We start from the raw sequence: 20,511 nt of genomic DNA on the forward strand, positions 1-20,511 counted from the left end.
TTTGTCCCCAGGGTTATTACTGGGGCTCAGTGCCTGCACTATGAATCCACTGCTCCTGGAGGCCATTTCCCCCCATTTTATTGCCCTTGTTGTTATTGCTGTTGTTGTTTGATAGGACAGAGAAATCAAAAGAGGAGAAGACAGAGAGGGAGGAGAGAAAGATAGATACTTGCAGACCTGCTTCACCGCCCATAAAACAGCCCCCCTGCAGATGGGAAGCTGGGGACTCGAACCAGGATCCTTATGCTGGTCCTTGCATGCTTAACCCACTGTGCTACTGCCCGGCCCCCCAAGACATTGAGGTTTTACAGGTCAGACTTATTAGAAACAGAGTAGCTCTCCTCGGAGGGAAGGTGAAGAGAGGCTCCAGCAAAGAATTGGGAGGGGGTCCTTGAGTGAAGTGCCTGTACTGGGCAAAGGTGGAGTCCTTTATGAAGAGCTTTGTTATCTCTTTGGTCTGAGTGGAGGTTGTACCCATTGTCACACATGGCGGTGTTGAAGTCTTGTCCTTGCACAACTGGGTGTGTAGTGATTTCTGCAGCTTCATGAATGTTATATTTTATTTACTGGAATATCTTGAGCATGGGGTCTTCTACTAACATGCGAACCAAAGAGCTTTTGGTCTTCTGTCTGGGCTTCTCTCCCTGCCTGCTGTCATTGTCCTTTTTCTGTCTCAGGGATGCTGTTTTGGTTTGTTAGTTTTTGGCTTTTTTTGTTGTTGTTTATTTGTTTAACAGAAGTCTCTGTCAGTTTTTTATTATTATCTTTATTTATTTATTGGATAGAGACAATCAGAAATTGAGAAGGAAGGGGTGATAGAGAGAGAAACAGAGACAGAAAGAGACAGATACAGAGAGACACCTGCAGACCTGCTTTACCACTCGCAAAGCTATCCCCCTGCAGGTGGGGACCAGGGGTCAAACTCGGGTCCTCAAGCACTGTAACATGTGTGCTCAATCAGGTGTGCCACCACTCAGCCCCCTCTGTCAGTTTTGCTTTTTTTTTTTTAGCTACTTAATTTTTTTTATTACTTCATTTTTGCCACCAGACTTATTGCTGCATGACTGTTCCACCATTCCTAGCAGTCGTTTGTTCTTTCTTTTTATGATAGAGACAGAGAGAGAGAGAGAGAACAAGAAAGAGAGATGCCTGTAGCATTGTTCCACCTGCTCCTGAAGCTTCTCTCCTACAGATGGGACCTGGGGGCTTGAGCCCAAGTCCTTGAGGATGGTAACATTTATGCTTTACTGAGTGTACCACCACCTGACTGGTTATATTTTTCAATTATATTCCTAAATGCCTTAGAGAGCAGCAGTATTGTTTCCTTTTGCTGATAGAACCCAGGTGGCAGGAGAGTGTTGTTCCCCTCATCTGAGTCATTGCAAGGCACTGTCACCTCCACACAGAAGGTGATTTCAGGACAGTGCTTTGGCCACAGAACACGGTTAGGTTTGGAAAAGGACAGCAATGGGCCAGGAAGAAAAAAAAAATTCCTTCTAATTCCAAACTTCTGCTTTCTCTGTGACTTCAGTATTTATCGGCTTATGGGATTTCCTTGGCAAAAACAAAATTCTGCACTAGAGCTAACCATGCAAAGCCAGCGTCTGCCTGATCATTTTGAGTTTGAGGACCCATCTGCCTCACTCACCATTAGCAGCATTGTGTGTCCCTCTGCAGAATTTTTATTTGTGGAGAGAAAGAAAGAAGCTGCAAAAAGCTCAGCTGGATTTCCAGGTCTTGGGTGGAATTTGTAACCCATTTGACTTCTCAACTGAGAAAATTTGATGCGGCTGTCACAGGAAGAGAATAAATATGGAGCCCCACAATGTTATGCTTGCAGCCACATTTATCCCATTGAATTTAACGCATAATGAAAGGCAGGCACAGGGGTGGGGGGCAGAGTCAAATTAATGCTAGAATCCTGCAGTTCCTTGGGTGCCTTCTGTCTTTGGTTGGCTGAAGGTCACAGGCAGAATAATGCCTTTTACTGTGATTCTAAGACAAATGTTGTTCTTAAAACTAAATGACCTGTGAAAGAGGGACTAGAAATGACTAGCAAACATCTTAAAAGTACAGGCCCTCACTAACAAGCAAAGAAATGCAACTTAACACAAGGTCACCTGTTATTTATCATGAGAACATGCATTTTTAAAATGGTGCTACCAGACATCTTAACTAACTTTTGTCATTTTTTTCAACTTTTTCCCCTTTATTGGGGGATTAATGCTTTTCATTCAACAGTAAATACAATAGTTCGTACTTGCATAATATTTCTCATTTTTCCACATAACAAAACAACCCCCACTAGGTCCTCTGTCATCCTTTTTCAGGACCTATACTCTCCCCCTCACCCACCCCATAGTCTTAGTTTGGTGCAATACACCAAAACTAAAATCTAGTGGTCTTTGTATGATTCTTTATCACTTTTTTATTCTTTTAAAAAAATATTTTATTGATTGATTTTATTTGGTAAGACAGAGAGAAATTGAAAGGGGAAAGGGAAAGAGGCACCTCCAGCACTGCTTCACCACTCATGAAGTTTCCCACCCTGCAGGTGGGGACTGAGGGCTTGAGCCCAGCTCCTTACGCATAATATTGTGTACACTCAGCCAGGTACACCACCTGGCTGCTTTTTTATTCTTTCTTATGTGTAAGAGAGTGACCGGAGCTCTGCTCTGGTGTATGTGGGGCCAAGGGTTCACACATAGTAAGTCATACTCTCTCCCTCTCTGACACTTCCCTTGTCATTTCTGTCTGTGTAGAAAGACAAAATATCATAGACCTTAAAGTCCACATCTGCACCTCCTATGACCTCATATGACAGGGTGGCTCTATACACCTCTATGGTTTTTTTGTTTTGTTTTGTTTTTGTTTGAGCTCAATTCTAAGTTATGGTGGTACAGGGAATTGAACCTGAGACTTCAGAGCCTTAGACATAAAAGTGTTTTTGAATAACCATAATGGTATCTCCCCTGTCCACTGCTAGGGGAGATAATGGTAATAATAGGGGTGATAATACTAATAATGGCAGTAATATCTCCAGCTAAAGTTCCTTTGATAGTTAGAAACCACTGGAGCAACTCCAAGTAGAAATAGAAATAAGGAGATTACAGTCTAAAAAGGCAGCTCTAAAGACTCCAAACAGGTCTAACACAGACTAGAACAAGAGTTGTAAGAGCTTGTATTACTTAACACAATGCTAATTCCTATGAAGAGTAAGTAAATGTGGGGGCCAGGTGATAGTGCAGCAGGTTAAGCACATAAGGCTCAAAGCACAAGGACCGGCAAGGACCCCAGTTGAATCCCTGGTTCCCCACCTGCGGGGTGGGGGGTCGCTTCATAAGCAGTAAACAGGTCTGCAGGTGTCTTTCTCTTCCTCTCCTCTCTCAATTTCTCTGTCCTATCCAACAATAACAATAACAAGGGCAACAATGGACACCAGGAGCAGTGGATTCACAGTATAGGCACCAAGCCCCAGCGATAATCCTGGAAGCAAAAAAAAAAAAAAGTAAGTAAATGCTTGACTATAAAATGGCTTGGAAACTATCAGTTATTATTTTTTTATTTTTTTATATTTATTCCCTTTTGTTGTCCTTGTTGTTTTATTGTTGTAGTTATTATTGATGTCGTTGTTGGATAGGACAGAGAGAAATGGAGAGAGGAGGGGAAGACAGAGGGGTAGAGAAAGATAGACACCTGCAGATCTGCTTCACTGCCTGTGAAGCGACTCCCCTGCAGGTGGGGAGCTAGAGGCTCAAACCAGGATCCTTATGCCAGTCCTTGCGCTTTGTGCCATGTGCGCTTAACTCACTGCTACCACCCTACTCCCACTATCAGTTATTTTTAACCCATGTGAAAACTGAAATGCATGGTTCTCATTGACAGGCAGTTCTCCAAGTAGTAATTATAGAATCTGGGCTTCTTCTGATTTTTGACTTTTTCTAACCCTCACTTTGAAAACTTCCATGCTTGCTGGTATCAAAGAGAAAAGAAGGAAGGAAGGAAGGAAGGAAAGAAGGGAGGGAGGGGGGGAGGGAGAAGGGAAGGGGAGTGAGGAGTGCTTGTTAGAGAATTTTATGGGCCAGGTCAGGAAGTTGCAGACATTATTTTTTCCAACATTTCACTTTTTTATTAATGTGGGCCTATATTGCTATGAATTTCCCTCTCAGGACTGCTTTTGCTGCCTCTCATAGGATCTGATAGCTGGTTTCTTCATTTTCATTGTTATCAAGATAAGTCTTAATTTCTTTTTTGATCTCTTTAATGACTTATTTTCTTTTTGTGGTTGATTTATAGCTTCATACCATCATAGTGTGAGAAGACACATTTTATAATCTTAATATTTACATATTTGTTTAAGCTGACTTTGTGACCCAGCGTTTGGTCAATCCTTGTGAATGTTCATGTGTACTTGAGGAGAATATGTATTTACTTCTTTTGTGATGGAAAATTCTGTATATATCTATTAGGTCCATTTTGTCTATGGTTTCATTTGAGACCACTATTTCCCTATTGATTTTTTTTTCTTTCTTTCTTTCTTTCTTTCTTTCTTTCTTTCTTTCTTTCTTTCTTTCTTTTTTTTTTTTGTCCAGATGATCTGTCTCTTGCTGTGTGTTAAGATCTCATACTATTATTGTATTGCTGTCAATGTCTCTCTTAAGTTCATTAAGTACTTGTTTTATATATATGGGTGCACCTGAGTTGGGGCATATATATTTATGATGGTTATATCTTCTTGTTGGATTAATCCTTTGACCATTATATAATATCCCTCTCTATCTCTACTTACCTTCTTTACCTGAAAGTCTATTTTATCTGAGAATACAATAGCTCTCCCTGACCTTTTTTTTGGACTATTATCTTGGAGCATCTTGCTCCAGCCTCTTACATTAAACTTTCATTTGTTTTTTCTTTGGATGTGTGTTTCCTGAAGACATATAATGGATGGACTGTTCTTTAATTTACTTAGCGATTCTGAGTCTTTTGACAGGTGAAATTAGGCCATTCACATTTAGGCTGATTATTGATATATGTGGTTTACTTACATTCATTCTGATTTTTGTTTTGAGTTTATTTTAAATTGATGATTCTTTGGTCATTTGCTTCTAGCTGTCATTTTGTGTGGATAGGTTTCTGTGATGAATTCCTCACTGATTCCTCTTGTACTTTCTGTAAATCTCTGTTCCTTGTGTGGTATTGTGGTTACCATAAGTGTAATAACTAACATAATGTATGTAAAAAAAAGTCTTCTTTAGATAAAACTAAAGTTTGATAGAACTGCTTTGTCCATTAGTCCTCTCCCCTTTCCTGTTTTATTGTTCTTTCCTATTTTCATTGTGTTTTCAGTTCTAGTCTACTGCTGTTCACCTCACTTAGAACATGTATTCTTTTGCTTCTTAGTTTCTTGTGAGTTCCTTTCAGTAATTCTTGTAAGGTGGGGTGGACGAAGTCCTCTCTGTTTTTTTCACTGTGCCCTTTTCCTCATGAATTCTTATCACTGTTACATTTGACCTTTTAGTGGAATCTACAGTTTCACAGAGAGTTACTTCATTCTTTCTAAACCTTTCTTCTCCCTCATCTTTAAATTGAAAGTGGGACAATTTTATTTTCTTAGACATTCCCAAGTTGATTCTTAATAATGTCTATTGATTTGAATTTGGAGTCACAACAAGAATTCCCTTTAAACTGGGTCTGCACTTTTCCCCTTACTCTGAGTAGCAAATAGAAAGTAGCTAATCATTTAACTTTGAGAGTGGGAGATAACTGTCAACTTCATTGCAGCATCTGTTTTTCCTCATAATTAACTATAAAGATGAGCAGTAGAGGTTGTCCTTGGAATTGAAGTTTATTGCTTTGCCTGGCTGGTGGGGGTGCTTGATGATCTCACGTCACAGCTTAGAGTCAGCTGGATGCCCTTACCCTAAGCAGTATTTGGCATGTTACCTGTTATAGTCTGTACTGTACTAAGTGTAAACAGTCCATTTCAAACAGATCTTGTAGTTTTGTAGGAATGATGGCTTGCTGAAAACTATCCCTTAAAACTATCACCTGCAGAAGCTGTCCCGTGGTGATGGAAAGGCTCTCTAGTCTATTGAAAGTAAGTCTCACTAGTCACATGTGACTGCACTTGGTATGGCTACTGCTATGAGCATTTCACTTTTTAGTTTAATTCATTTTAAATTCAAATAGCTACATGTGCCAGTGGCTACCATATTAGATAGCACAGTGACCCTGAGTTCTTAGGAGAGTATTATTAATCCATTACTAATTCATTAATGCATCTTATTAATCCATTGCAAGCTTGGGTGGGAGAGAGAGCTCTGGGTGGGTAATGCCTTGCCATGCACATGGCTCAGACTTGAGCCCTGGTACCACACTGGAGGTGCCATGGCATGAGAGAAGGCTCCAGTGCTGTGGTGTCTCTCCCTCTCTTTGCATCTGTGTGGCTGGTAAGGTCCCCACTCTACCAAAAAGAAAAAGCTATGTACTCTCCTATCTGGTGGGAGGTACCCCAGAGGCCCCAAGTCAATGTCTGCTCCATGATGCCAGTGTAGCACTTGCTCAGGGGTCACCTGTGCTTACTTAGGAGCCCCTCTCTGGGGCTGTGGAAACCACAGGACGAGGCCTCCCTTCCCACAGCTTTCGCCACCAGTGCAGGACCCTGGCAGCTGTGGTATGGAAGCCTCACAGAGTTGTGACAGGAACAGTCTCTCAACTGTCCAGGCCTACACTTCATGGTTTTGCTTTTCCCTGAGGTGGTCACAGGGGCTATTTAATTCACTACATAGGACTTATGAGTCCCACAGACCTGGCCTGAACGTTGTTCAGTTTGTGAAACGACCCCCTTGCTGGTGGGAAGCTGGGGGCTCGAACTGGGATCCTTGTGCATAGTATGTGCGCTTAACCCACTGCACTACTGCCCAGCCTCCCAGCCTATCTTTTTTTTTTTTTATCAGCATTCAAGAAAAGGGGGAAAAAAAGAACCTCCTTTTCTTCCTTTCTTTCTTTCTTTCTTTTTTCTTTCTTCCTTCTTCATGAAAAAAAAAAACAAAAAAAATTCTGATGGCTATTGTTTGGTGTCTGGGGAGAAAACTACTTTTTAGTGAGATGAGAGGAATGAGCTGGAAATTGGCCATTTAAGAAATGGGGTTGGGGCACAGCAGTCTTGGGGGCTGATGCTGCCTACTTAGTGGGTCTATTCTAGCAGGGAATGAGTAGGACACTTTCACATTGGATACTTGGAAATCACTTTCTTCTGCTACATGGAAAACTGCACATTATCATTGAGAATGACACTGCACATTATCATTGTGAATGAGGAAGGGCATATCCATTTTTCTTAAAGGCCAGAATTTAAATCTTCTGATTCCTATCCACCCTCTCCTTCTACTCTCAGCCATTATTTTCCTGCAAGCTAAAGAAACTACAAGACACAGAATATTCAGGGATACATAAAAAGTATCTGCAAATATTTTTTGCAAAATGGTTTAAACTCCTAAGGGAAAAAAAAAATCTGAAAAACAGATTCCACTTGGCTTACAGTATACTCTCCAAAAAAGTTTTTATTTTTCATCTTTACCAGCTGTCAGGAAATTAGATCACACAAAGAAATGTCATGCCTTGGGGTTAAGAGGATTCCATGAGCAAAGCTTGGAAAAAAGAGCTAGAGAGAGTTCTAGAGAGAGTCTGGGGAGGAGCAGGGCTCGCCCGGAAAGCTGGCCATAACTGAACAGAGAAGGAAAGAGGATTTTGGGGATTCTGGGAAAAAGAATCTGGGGATTCTTTTTGAAAGGTTGTAGAATTTTCTGATAACATCTTAGCTACCCCACTGTATTAATCTTTGATCATGTCTTTAAAAATAATTTTAGGAGGGAGTCGGGCGGTAGCGCAGTAGGTTAAGCGCAGGTGGCGCAAAGCTCAAGGACCGGCGTAAGGATCGGGGTTCCAGCCCCCGGCTCCCCACCTGCAGGGGAGTCGCTTCACAGGCGGTGAAGCAGGTCTGGAGGTGTCTATCTTTCTCTCCCCTTCTCTGTCTTCCCCTCCTCTCTCCATTTCTCTCTGTCCTATCCAATAACAACCACATCAATAACAACAACAATAATAACTACAACAACAATAAAAAAAAACAAGGGCAACAAAAAAGGGAAAATAAATAAATAAAATTTAAAAAATAATAATAATTTTAGGAGAGGGAATTGCATCTATTCAAAAATTCCTGTAAGAGAAATAGTAAGCTCTAGGAGTAAAAAGTAACAGGTGGCAAAACCAAAACAGAACACAGAGCCAGAAGGAGGTTTTGCCAGCACTTCAATTTCTTATATCATGTTATTATTATTATTTGTATTTATTTTCTTTATGGGGGAATAATGGCTTACAGTTGACAGTAAAATACAGTAGCTGGTACGTGTGTAATATTTCTCAGTTTTCTGCGTAACACTCTAACCCCCCTACCTGGGTCCTCCTCCACCATCATGCTACAGGACTTGAACCACCCCACTCCCACCTCAGAGTCCTTTACTTTGGTGCAATACACCAAACCCAGGCCAAGTTCTGCTTTGTGTTTTCCCTTCTGTTCTTATTTTTCAACTTCTATGAGTGGGATCTTCCTATATTAATCTTTCTCTTTCTGGCTTATCTCACTTAGCATGAGTCCTTCAAACTCCAAGATGAGGTGAAGAAAGTGAATTTACCATTTTTAATAGCTGAACAGTATTCCACTGTCAGCATCTCAATTTCTAGAGTGCGAAGGAAAGAATTGAGTGCTGAGCAGGCTCTCGGCAGGTCCTGCTAGCTGCAAGTTCATGTAGTTAACCCAGGCCTTGCACAACTAGTGGTTTCCATGTTGTTGGCAGTGAACCCCCTTTGACCCCACCAGTCCCACCTGTACTCAGATAGTCATTCTGTATACCCCCAGATTTTCCAGCATTCATTTAAGGTTTTTTTTTTGAGTGTGAACAAACATTGACAAGATCATAGGATAAGAGGGGTACAATTCTACACAATCCCCACCACCAGAACTCCCTATCCAATCCCCTCCCTTGAAAGCTTTCCTATTCTTTATCCCTCTGGGAGGAAAGTCTGGCTTCTGTAATTGCTTCCCCGCTAAACATGGGCATTGGCAGGTTGATCTGTACTCCCAGCCTGTCTCTCTCTTTACCTAATGGGTCAGAGCTCTGGGGAAGCTTTAAAATGTTTTTGTGGTGTCTGAGGAAGTAGCTCAGCAGGTAGAGAAGAGGACTTGCATGCCTGAAGCCCTGGTTCTATGCTTAGTATCTCATATGGGAGAGTAGAGCAGTGGTCTATTCTCTCTCTCTCTCTCTCTGTCTCTTTGTGTGTGTGTCTCTGTGTCTCATTAAATTAATCTAAAAATAAAGTTTTTTTAAAAAATAAAGTTTTTTTTAAAATAAAGAAGTGTTTTGTAACACACACAAAAATGTATAAAGCATATAAACACAATTAAAATATAGTTACAAAATGAAGTGCTGTCTATCCACACTGAGAAACAGAGCACTGGAACACCCCTGACTTCTTATTCTCCTACCTCTTTTTTTTTAAACTTTCTTTTAAAAAAATATTTATTTATTTATTCCCTTTTGTTGCCCTTGTTTTTTTTTATTGTTGTAGTTATTATTGTTGTTATTGATGTCATTGTTGTTAGATAGGACAGAGAGAAATGGAGAGAGGAGGGGAAGACAGAGAGGGGGAGTGAAAGATAGACCCCTGCAGACCTGCTTCACCACTTGTGAAGTGACTCCCCTGTAGGTGGGAAGCCAGGAGCTTGAACCGGGCTCCTTACTCTGGTCCTTGAGCTTTGCGCCACGTGCACTTAAGCCACTGTGCTACCTCCTTCTCCTACCTCTTTTGACCCTTAAGAAAACCACTCTTCTGAGGCAAGGTGCTTACCGTATTACCATGTAAAAAAACCAATTCAAATTCCTTGTCCCCACCTACTGGTTTCTTTACTTTTTTGTTCCTTCTGTTTCTCTTCTCTCTCTCTCTCTCCCCCACAACTCCCTCTCAATTTCTCTCTGTCAAAAAGAAAGAAAGAAAGAAAAAAAGAAAGGAAGGAAGGAAGAAAGAAAGAAAGAGAGAAAGAAAAAGAAAGGAAGGAAGAAAGAAAGCGAGAGAGAAAGAGAAAGAAAGAAAGAAAGAAAGAAAGAAAGAAAGAAAGAAAGAAAGAAAGGAAGGAAGGAGGAAAGAAAAGGGCTCCTGGGAGCAGTGGCTTTGTTGTACATACAGAGCCCCATCTATAAGTTTGGTGGGAAACAGACAACATATTATCCTTCTTTTTCTTTATAGCTTAACCACCTATCTTGCTGTAAATGATTAGCTTCATCACTGTGTAAGTTTTATGCTTGCTGTCATGTGTAACAGTAATTCATTTTCAATGCTGCCTCCTTGTGTTAATACATTACTGTTCTGTAGGTGCATCCACTGTTGGTGGATATGTGTGCCTTTCCAGTCTGACTGTGCTGCCAGAATCAGTGGTCTTAACATGGTTCCAGCAGTCCACATAGGGAGGTTTTTCCAAGGAAGTAAAATTTCTGCAACATCAAGAATAACTTTTCTGTTTGTTTTTTAAAGTAACCATGATATTGAGGGAAAAAATCCATATAATTCATTCATTTGAAGTTCATTTTTATATTTCTTTATTGGGGGATTTATGTTTTACAGTCAACAGTAAATACAATAGTTTTTACATGCATAACATGTCAGTTTTCCACTTGACAATACAACCCACACTAGGTCCTCTGCCATCATGTTCCAGGATCTGTACTCTCCCCCAGCCTCCACCCCAGAATCCTTTATTTTGGTGCAATACACCAACTCCAGTCCAAGTTCTGCTTAATGTTTTCTTTTCTGACCTTGTTTTTCAACTTCTGCCTGTGAATGAGATCATTCCATATTCATCCTTCTGTTTCTGACTTATTTCCCTTAACATGATTTCTTCAAGTTCCATATAAGATGGCCTGAAAATGGTGAAATCATCATTTTTACTCTGAAACTATCCAATAATTCTAGTTTATCTATCTCATCATTTAGCTCACTTGTTTCTTCATAGATTTTCTGCTTGGATGATCTGTCAAGTTGAGAGAGTGGGTGGTGAAGTCCCCTACTATTACTATGTAGCTGTTACTATATTGCTGTTGCTCTTTCAGTAGATGTTTGATGTATTTAGATGGCCTCTCCTTGGGTGCATAGATGTTGATAACTATTAAGTCCTCTTGATTGATTGATCCTCTAAACGCTAAGTAATATTCATTCCTACCTTTTTAAATTTTATTCATTTTTAAGGTCTATCATGTTAGATATCAGCATAGCTGTTCCTGCCTTTTCTTTTTTTTTTTTTTTTTTTTTTTTTGGTGTTCCATTGGCTTATATGGTAGTTTTCCATCCTTTTCCTTTGTGTCTGTGTTTGCCTTGTTGAGTGAAGTGGGATTCCTGCAGACAACATATGGTTAGGTTGTGTTTTCTATTTCATCTTATTTCTTTTTTTTTTTTTTACCAGAGCACTGCTCAGCTCTGATTTATGGCAGTGTGGGGGTTTGAACCTGGGACTTGAGAGCCTCAGGCATGAAAGTCTCTTTGCATAACCATTATGCTATACCCCCACCCAATTCATCTTCTTTTAGGGCAGGCTTGGTGGTAGTTGATTCTTCCAACTGTTGTTGTCTGAGAAGGTTTTGATGCCTCCATCTAGTCTGAATGACAGTCTAGCAGGATACAGTAGTCTTGGTTGAAAGCCTTTCTCACTGAGCATTCGATACATATCTTGCCATTCTCTTCTGACCTATAGTGTTTGTGTGGAGAAATCTGCTGCTAATCTTATGAGTTTTCCTCTGTAAGTGACTCTTTTGCTTTTCTCTTGCAGCATCTTCAGGATGCTTTCTTTATCCTTATTCCTTTTCATTCTAAATATGATATGTCTTGATGTCTTTAAGTCTGGGTTAATTCTTTTTGGGACCCTCTGGGCTTCTTGAATCTTCATGTCTTTTATGTTGTCTAGACTAGAGAAGTTCTCAGCTTTTATGTCTTGTAGAATGCTTTCTTCCCCTCCCTCTCTTTCTTCCTCTGGTAGGCCTATAATGCATATATTATTTCTTTTGAAGTCATCCCACATGTCTCTGTTGTTGTTTTTAGTATCTCTTAATCTCTTTTTGAGATCTCTTGTTTCTTAGTTTTCTCTAATTAATCCTCAATCTTGCTAATTCTGTTTTCTGCCTCACTTATTCTGTTCTCTCTCCCCTGTGTTGTTTTCTGTAGCTCAGCTATTTTGTTACCCTGTTGTGATACTGTATTAGCTTGTTCAGTTAGTTGTGCTTTTAGTTCAGCTATTTCAGCTTTCAGCTCTCTAATTACCTCAAGGTAGTGTTTTCTTTCAGAGTCTCATTTGTTGTTTCCCCATTTCTGATATTACTTTCAAACTCTTTCCTTACTCCTGTGACTAATTCCTCAGCTAGCATTTGGATGTTGATCTCATTCTTCTGAACTTCTACCTTTGGGGGGCTTTTTTTAAAAAAAATTATTTATAAAATGGAAACACTGACAAAACCATAGGATAAGAGGGGGATTTAAAAAAAAAAGCAAAAAGCTTTTTAGGGGGGGCTTTTTTTTAAAAAAAAAAATATTTATAAAATGGAAACACTGACAAAACCATAGGATAAGAGGGATATAATTCCACACAATTTACACCACCAGAACTATGTGTCCTATCTCCTCCCCTGACAGCTTTCCTATTCTTTAACCCTCTGGGAGTATGGACCCAAGGTCATTATGGGGTACAGAATGTCTGAGTTCTAACCCTACCTTTACTTACAACCAGCTGAAAGGCTTTAAACAAGAGAACCAGCCTTTTGATGCCCCAGTTCCACTAAATATTTGAACCAGCTACTTGCTCAGTTGCTTTGTAGCACTAGAATTATATATTCCCTAGGGGGCTATCATTATAATTTTTAGTTTATTAAGTCTTACAATGTATTTACAAGCATGAATTGATTCAGTAAAGTGCTTCCTCATGGAGAAGATAGTGCTAGAAGTGACACTCTTTTTAAAAAATATTTTATTTATTTTATTCTTGAGAGATATGCAGAGACACAGACACAGAGAGAAACACCAGAGCACTGCTCAGCTCTGGCTTATTGTGGTGTAGGGGATTTGAACCTGGGACTTTAGAGCCTCAGGCGTGAGAGTGTGTTTGCATAACCATTATACTATCTCCCTGCCCAGAAGTGACGCTCTTCATATTGTCATTTTTAGATAGAAAGCAGAATATCTTTTAGTCCTAGAATGTGAGGATCCCAGTAGTCATGGTGAGCTCTGTTATGTTAGGTGTGAAGGAATCACAGAAAGCTGAGTTTGCCATACACAAGCTTGCTTTAGCTAATTAATGAAGGCTAAAGTTTTGTCATGTGTCTTGCTGCTGCTTTCCATTAGGCCTTAGAACAGAGAGGCCAGTGGTCAATCATTATTTACAGTAGAATTCTGGAAAATGCCCTATTTCCCAGAACTGTCAGCTGGCCATTCGAACCTGCATGAAAATGATGAAAAGTCCCTGAGTTGTGCTAATCAAACTTAAATGTTTTACATTGTTTAACAACAAATATTATGCTTTTGTTTTGAATTCAACAAAGAAGAGAAACCTTTGAATTAAAGCTGAAAAATGTCAGAGAGCATTTCAGGCAGAGATAGATAAACTAGAACTATTGGACATTTTCAGAGTAAAAGTGATTTCACCGTTTTCAGCTTATCTTGGATGAAACTTGAAGAAATCATGTTAAGTGAGCTAAATCAGAAACAAAAGGATGAACAGGGGTTGATCTCACTCATGGACAGAAGTTGAAAAACAGGATCAGAAAACTCTAAGTAGAACTTAGACTGGAGTTGGTGTATTGTATCAAAGTAAAAGACTCTGGGGTGGAAGGGAGGGTTTGGGTCCTGAAACATGATGGCAGAAGAGGTTCTAGTAGTGTTGTACTGTTGTGTGGAAATGTTATACATGTACAAACTATTATATTTTACTGTTGACTATAAACCATTAATCCCCCAACAAAGAAATTTTTTTAAAAGTTAAATATTATGGAGCCACAATCAAGAGACCCTGGCAGTTGATTTAATGTGAAGGGAGGAGACGAGAAAGACACTTTAAGTTCTAGACCTCAGTCTAGGAAGAGAATTGTGGGGTTGTGAGTAAAGTATCTTAATTTTTACATGTCTTGATTCTCTAGGAAGATTTATTAAACTATCATTCCATGGTCATAGGTGCAGTGCACAGAGTGACTGATCCACTAAGTCACTCCTATGGTGTTGACCCCAGAAGTCAGAAATCATTCAAGTGTGAGGGGGTTCCTGGGAGATCAGGAATTCAGTATTGTACTTCAAAGGGGTTGCATGAATTAAATGAATAGGAATGGTTTCACAGACATTGGCTGGACTTAGGATAGACAAGGCCCCTTATGGGACTGGGATGGGTGACAGTCCAAAAAAACCAGAGAGCCTAAAGTCCTTGTTTTCACTCAGACATGTATTCCCTTCTTGTTGTCTTGCTGAGGAAGGGCCCATGGTCTCAGGAAGAGCTGTGACATGCTGTAGGGGCCCAGGTCACGTGGCCAGGGTCTGTCCCATCACCTCCTATTTTGTGCATGTGTGATACAGACAGATATTTCAGGGCATGGCTCTTCCCAAAAATCTTTAATAGTGTAAAATATCACCCTTTACCATTCTTGATTCTTGTGTGCACTTTACTTTTCCTCTGCTTCCCCTAAACTGAAGTATTTGTTTGCGACCAGATCTCTGGCACCTACTGGGCCTCCAGTGTGTATCTAAATTGACTGAGTGAATGAATGGCTGGATGAAGAAGCACAGCCATCCCACTGCTCATCTGGAAGCTTGTCTGGATACCCTGCAGGGAGTCTACATTTTCCCCTTCCCAACCTGTACCCCTCGCCTCCCCCCCCCCCCCCCCAGTACTGAAGAAGAAACCTTGAATCCCCAGCTTTGCTGTCTCTTGAGGAAATCTGTAGTGGTGTTTTTTTTTTTTTTTGCCTCCAGGGTTATCTCTGGGGCTTAGTGCCTACACTAAGAATCCACTGCTCCTGGAGGCCATCTTTGTTCCATTGCTGTTGGTGGTGCTGTTATTATTGTCATTGTTGTTGCTGCTGCTGCTACTATTGTTGGATAGGACAGAGAGAAATGTAGAGAGGAGGGGAAGACAGAGAGGGAGAGAAAGATAGACACTTGCAGACCTGCTTCACCACTTGCGAAGCAACTCCCCTGCAGGTGGGAAGCCAGGGGCTCGAACTGGAATCCTTACACTAGTCCTTGTGCTTCACACTCTGTGCTTAACCCAGTGCGCTAACCCAGAAATCTATAGTTAACCCAGAAATCTATAGTTCTTACCAAAGCAAACTGCTGGGTATATATTCCCTAGCTTGTGATTCTTACCCTAGTAGAGCCCACCCTTGATTTGCTTATGTTTTAAGATTCTAAAACATTTAAAATATTTTATTTATTTTATTTAATGAGAGATACAGAGAAACATAGGGAGAAACACTAGAGTACTACTCTGGCAGATGGTGGTGCTGGGGATTGAACCTGGGCTGTTTCTTTAGTCCTTAAAACATTTCCTGTTTAATTATTATCAGATAGAGACAGAAAAATTGAGAGGGAAGGGGGAGATCGAGAGGGAGAAAGAACAGAGAGACACCTGCAGCCCTGCTTTACCATTGTGAAGCTCCCCCCACCGTCCCTGCCACAGGTGGGGACCAGTGCTTGAACCTGGGTCCTTGCGTACTGTAATGTGTGTGCTAACCACCGCCTAGTCCCAAAACATTTTTATTACAGAGACAGAAGGAAGCCACAGCACCAGTATCCTTCAACATGATGAGAACCAGACCTCGAACCTGGGTTGCACACATAGGAAGCAGTAAGATAAATGTTTTTTCATGAGCTGAGAGTTTGATGAAGCACAGGGTGCCACTGGCTCCCTTAACAGCACTGACTCCTGTCCTTGGCTCACAAACATGGGTCCCCAGTGTGGCCTGGGTTGACTTACAGAGCCAGAAAGATGTCACAGGAGCCTGAGGGGAAGGTGTGATGTGAGTGACAGCCTCTGTGTGAGGGGTCAGCAAGGAGGATAAAAGTGTCCTGAATGGGAGAAGGAGCTCAGTTGTCTGGCAGTGCCAGCCTGTGAAGCTATTTGCCTGTACTCTCAGGGGTGGGAGTGGGTGCTGCCTGAAGTGAGGTGGGGAAAGGGGACCCCAGGAAGCAGAGTCTGCAGTCCCCTGAAGGACTGGTAGGTGGAGTGGAGGATGTTTGGACAAGGAAACTCTTTGAAGCCTTTCTCTGGTCCTCCCCATTCTGGTCTTGGTCCCCTCCCCTCCATAAAGCCATTAGCTCCTGGTGCCAGCCCTATCTCAGCCCCATCTCTGCAGTTCCAATCAGTATTCACAGGCCTCCTGCCCTGAGGGCCGGGTTTATGAGGGGCGAGGTCAGCTGGGTGTGGAAGAGCTGTGCCTGGGCCAGGAGGCCGCCCATTTCCGAGCTCACTCTGCATGACAAAGGGGGCCGCCAGCATCTTCTTTCATCTGCTCCTGAGGCCCCACACACCTGCCTGTGGGAGCCCCTGCCCCAGCCAGGAGCAAAACCCCAGGAGAAAAACCAAAAGGAGGGGACCGGCTGTGACCCAGCTCCCGGTATCCTGCTCTGGCCACCTACCTCTCTCTCTTGGTGGCTCCAAGACCAAATTCCCTCCTGGGCTGATGCCCCAGAGCACCTGCCGCCCCTCCCAGAGAGCCCAGGACCCAGATCTGAGGGAGCAGGGTGAGCTGGACTGGGGCAGCGCAGAGCCGGGTGGGAGCCTGTGTTCTGAGGGTGTCAGGATTCTGGGAAGGCTCATTGCCCATGTGAAAGGGCCATGTGAGGTCATGTCCTGGGGGCAGTGGAGGGTGAGGGCAGTGGGGCATGGTCAGGGGGTGTGTTTTATAGGCCTGCTCTGGCCTCTAGAAGCATGATTTCCAGCTAGCATTTCAAGGAATCTAGGAAAGGCTTAGGCAAGGCAAAGACATGGGGCCTTCTCAGTCCATGGGATGGGTTGTTTCTGGAAGATGGGCCCCAGCACAGACCTTTGCTGCAAGAGTTGCATAGCCTGCTGCCTGAGGCTGCTGCTAGGAAAATGCTTCTGGCTGCCCCTTAAATCAGAGGTGGGACTCACTACCAGAACCTTAGGGGCTGGTGACTTCCCACTTGACTTTTGTTTTTCCCTTGGGAAAGCTGCCTTGAGAGAGTGAAATGTCCTCTATACCTTATCTCTATTCTTGTTCCTGGTAAACAATGGTTGGGACTTGGACAATTTGTTTAGGATTGATAGGAATGACTCATATTTGACTGTAAGTGAATCTAACCCCCCCCCCAAAAAAAAAAAAATCTTTGGATGTTCTGGAAGAAGTGCAGGTGTGCTTCACATGGCTGAGCATCATTGCAAGGACTGCTCTGAAAACAGCCTGCTGTTGCAATTAGTTCCCTAGGAGGGTCCCCTCAGAAGCAGCAGAAGCTGGAGGTTGGAAGCAGCACCAGATGGGAGCAGACCAGATCCAACCAGAGTCCATCCTTTGCTCCCCCACCCCCACCCCCTATGGTCTTCCTTGGGTCCCTCCTTATCTGCTGCATTTCCTTGCTGATTCTCCCATCACTTCTGCTTTTCTCCAGGGAGCCCCATTTTGGATGCTAACAGTCCCTGGGACCTTCCTGTGGCCCCAGGGAGGACTGAGGTCCATCATGCCCAGTCTGCTGCTACTGGCTGCCTTGCTGCTGTCTAGCTGGGCCCAGCTGCCAGCTGAAGCCAGCTCCTGGTGGTGAGTGTTGGAAGGGTCCCCATCTTCCCCGAGAGGGCCCCCCTCCCCTGACTTAAGATGTGCAGCAGGAGTCCCCGTGAAAACCAGGCAACTTTTTCTCTCTAGCCTTCTTATAATACCATATTATAGCTGGCAGATGATGAGCAAAGGGACCACCCCTTACCTGGAAAAGAGTGAGTGAGCTATGGAAATGGAAGTGTTTAGACCACAATGCAATGCATTCATTATACATTGGAATCTGTTGAAAGGCAGAAGGGGCTGTTCTGCCTTCATGATCCTGCACTTGGGGTCAAAATGAATTAATCACTTCTGCTCCTTAAATAAACCTTGCTCTCTGCTGAGGGCTGGTTGGCTCTGTCTCCTGTCTCAAATAAAGAAGACCTTCTTGCCCATCTCTGCCAGCTGCCCCCACTCCTTGAAGACCTGTTTCACACTGTATCTCCATAGAGAAGTCACCAGAGCTCTAATGCCATGGCTCACTATGGACCCTGGAGTTGAAGTCTGTCTCAGGCATGTGACACAGTGTCTCATATGTCCTCTGTCTTCCTGTCTCCTTACCATTTGGGGACAGGCACTGTCTTTATTAATCTTCCTTTCCAGGCCTCTTCTAGTCTTGTACACAGAAAGCACTTGCTCAATGTGTCAAATTCATCAGGCAAGTGTGTCAGACATATGTGTCCACCTTTTGTCCCCTTCCTGCTTGCCACTACAGGTCCTTAGCCATGAGCCCCATGCAGAGGCCTGAGCTGTTCATCATAGGTGCCCAGCCTGTTTGCAGCCAGCTTCCCGGGCTCTCCCCTGGGCAGAGGAAGCTGTGCCAGCTGTACCAGGAGCACATGACCTTCATTGGGGAAGGAGCCAAGACGGGCATCAAGGAATGCCAGTACCAGTTCCGGCAGAGGCGGTGGAACTGCAGCACTGTGGACAACACATCTGTCTTTGGGAGAGTCATGCAAATAGGTAAGAGGTCACAGAGACAAAGCTGCACTCCCTTGAGTGACCAGCCTCTGCTTCCAATCCCCCCCCCCCCCCCCAGTATGGTGCTGCCTGGGTGGGCCTCTTGGGTATGGAGGGGTGGTGAAACTCTGCCTTGTCCCAGCACAAGGGTCTCCTCTGAGAGTCTTGGGTAGAGAAGTAAAAGCTGTAGCTCTGAATGTGTAGAGGATTTTCTGCTGGGGCCATTGGGACCCTGAAAAAGATACAAACTTTGGGGCCATATCAGTAATAGCTGTTCCTACCCAACCCAGTGCATCCTGGCCTTTCTCCTTTCAGAGATGTGTGTAAAGGTGGGGGTAGGGCCAGCCCTGAGCAGAAAGGTCCCCAGGGCCACTCCTTCCTGAGTCCTGGTCTGGAAGCCTTTGGCAACCCTGCTGCTGAGATGGAAGTGTGAGTTGGGGTCTAATTGTTTTAGGTCCTTTTGAAATGCAATCCTTCCCTCTCTGGCAAGAAATTGAGAAATCCAGCCCTATTTTACTGGCTCCTATCCCCAGGGCCATAAAAGGAAGGTGTTAGAACTCTGTGTTCTCCTATCTCACATTTTCCCATCACAAAGGCAGTGTTCCCCAGTGTTCTTGAAGCCTTGAGACTGAGCCTGCAAGAAAACAAGGTTGGTGCTCTAGGATGGCTGCTTGCAAGTCCTTCCCAGGCCACTGTGTCTCTCCTTTCTTTGTAGATTTCTGTCCGTTCCCTCTCTTGTCTCAGGCTTGGAAGCCAGGATCTGGGCAAGTAGACTGAACTTCAAGAACTGTCAGCTTAAGGTCCTAGGTCCTTGAGACAATCTTACTAAACAGCTTAGCCAGTCTTCTCAAATACATTTAGTTTGTATTTATCTTTAAAAATATTTATTTATCTCTCTACCTACAAGGGGAGTAAGTCTGCAGGTGTCTCTCTTCCTGTCTCCTCCCCTCTTAATTTCTCTCTGTCTTGTTCAGTAAAAAATAGAAGAAGAAGGGAAAAAAAACAGAAGGAAGAAAAGGAAAAAATGGCCAGTGGGAACTTAGGATTCATTGTGCAGGCACCAAGTTCCAGTAATAACTATGGTGGCAGAAAAAAAAAAAGATTTATTTGTCTATTAATGAAAAAGAGAAAACCTAACATTCTAACAGATGATACTAGGAGTTGAACTTGGGATTTTAGGTTTACAAGACCTGTGCTCAACCATTACAGTCTTCCCAGCTGCTCAATCCCTTTAAAGTTGAGTTTACAGATTTGATTGGGGGATGGGGGGGGAGGGTTGGAACTGAGTGTTGCTCTGGCTTGTGCAGTTCTGTTCCTCAAACTTAAGTCTTGTGCTATACCTCTACCACTTTACAACTTTTCTGGTTATGCTCTTTGTTGTTGTTGTTGTTGTATGGAGATTGGGGGAAAAGTGAACCTTGACTTTAGGCAAGAAAAGAGCTTGGCAGGAATAGAAACTGCGGGGGGGGGGGCGGGGGGCTGCCGAATAGCAGGTGGGAGTCTTGCCTTGCCAAATGCATGGGAGCATCACTGCTCTGATGTCTCCTCTCTTTTCCATTACCCTCTAACAAGTGGTGGTAAGAAAAATAGTTTGTAGAATATAAATTTGCATATGAAGGAAGAGCCTGCACTCTCAGCTTTTCAGTTACAAACATTCCCTTCCTGTCTGACTTCTCACCACCCATTTTGTAGTTTTCCTACAGAC

The 20,511-nt window shown here is 42.8% G+C and overlaps 1 protein-coding gene across 5 annotated transcripts in view; it reads left to right on the forward strand.

The window, feature by feature from the left end:
* WNT5B (Wnt family member 5B) overlaps positions 1-20,511 on the forward strand; it is a 150,725-nt gene that overhangs the window by 110,512 nt on the left and 19,702 nt on the right. For 2 of the 5 annotated variants that reach the window (XM_060190349.1, XM_060190353.1), the window contains exons 2-3: positions 17,704-17,849; positions 18,562-18,809. In XM_060190349.1, coding sequence (XP_060046332.1) covers positions 17,719-17,849; positions 18,562-18,809 — 379 coding nt within the window. In that variant the 5' untranslated portion in view covers positions 17,704-17,718. Of the gene's footprint in view, positions 1-4,419; positions 4,670-16,340; positions 16,819-17,703; positions 17,850-18,561; positions 18,810-20,511 lie in introns of those variants that run through there. The other 3 variants (XM_060190350.1, XM_060190351.1, XM_060190352.1) reach the window with 3 other exon arrangements.

The sequence above is a fragment of the Erinaceus europaeus genome, chromosome 4 (assembly GCF_950295315.1).
Source record: "Erinaceus europaeus chromosome 4, mEriEur2.1, whole genome shotgun sequence".
In the NCBI taxonomy this organism is placed as follows: Eukaryota; Metazoa; Chordata; class Mammalia; order Eulipotyphla; family Erinaceidae; genus Erinaceus; species Erinaceus europaeus.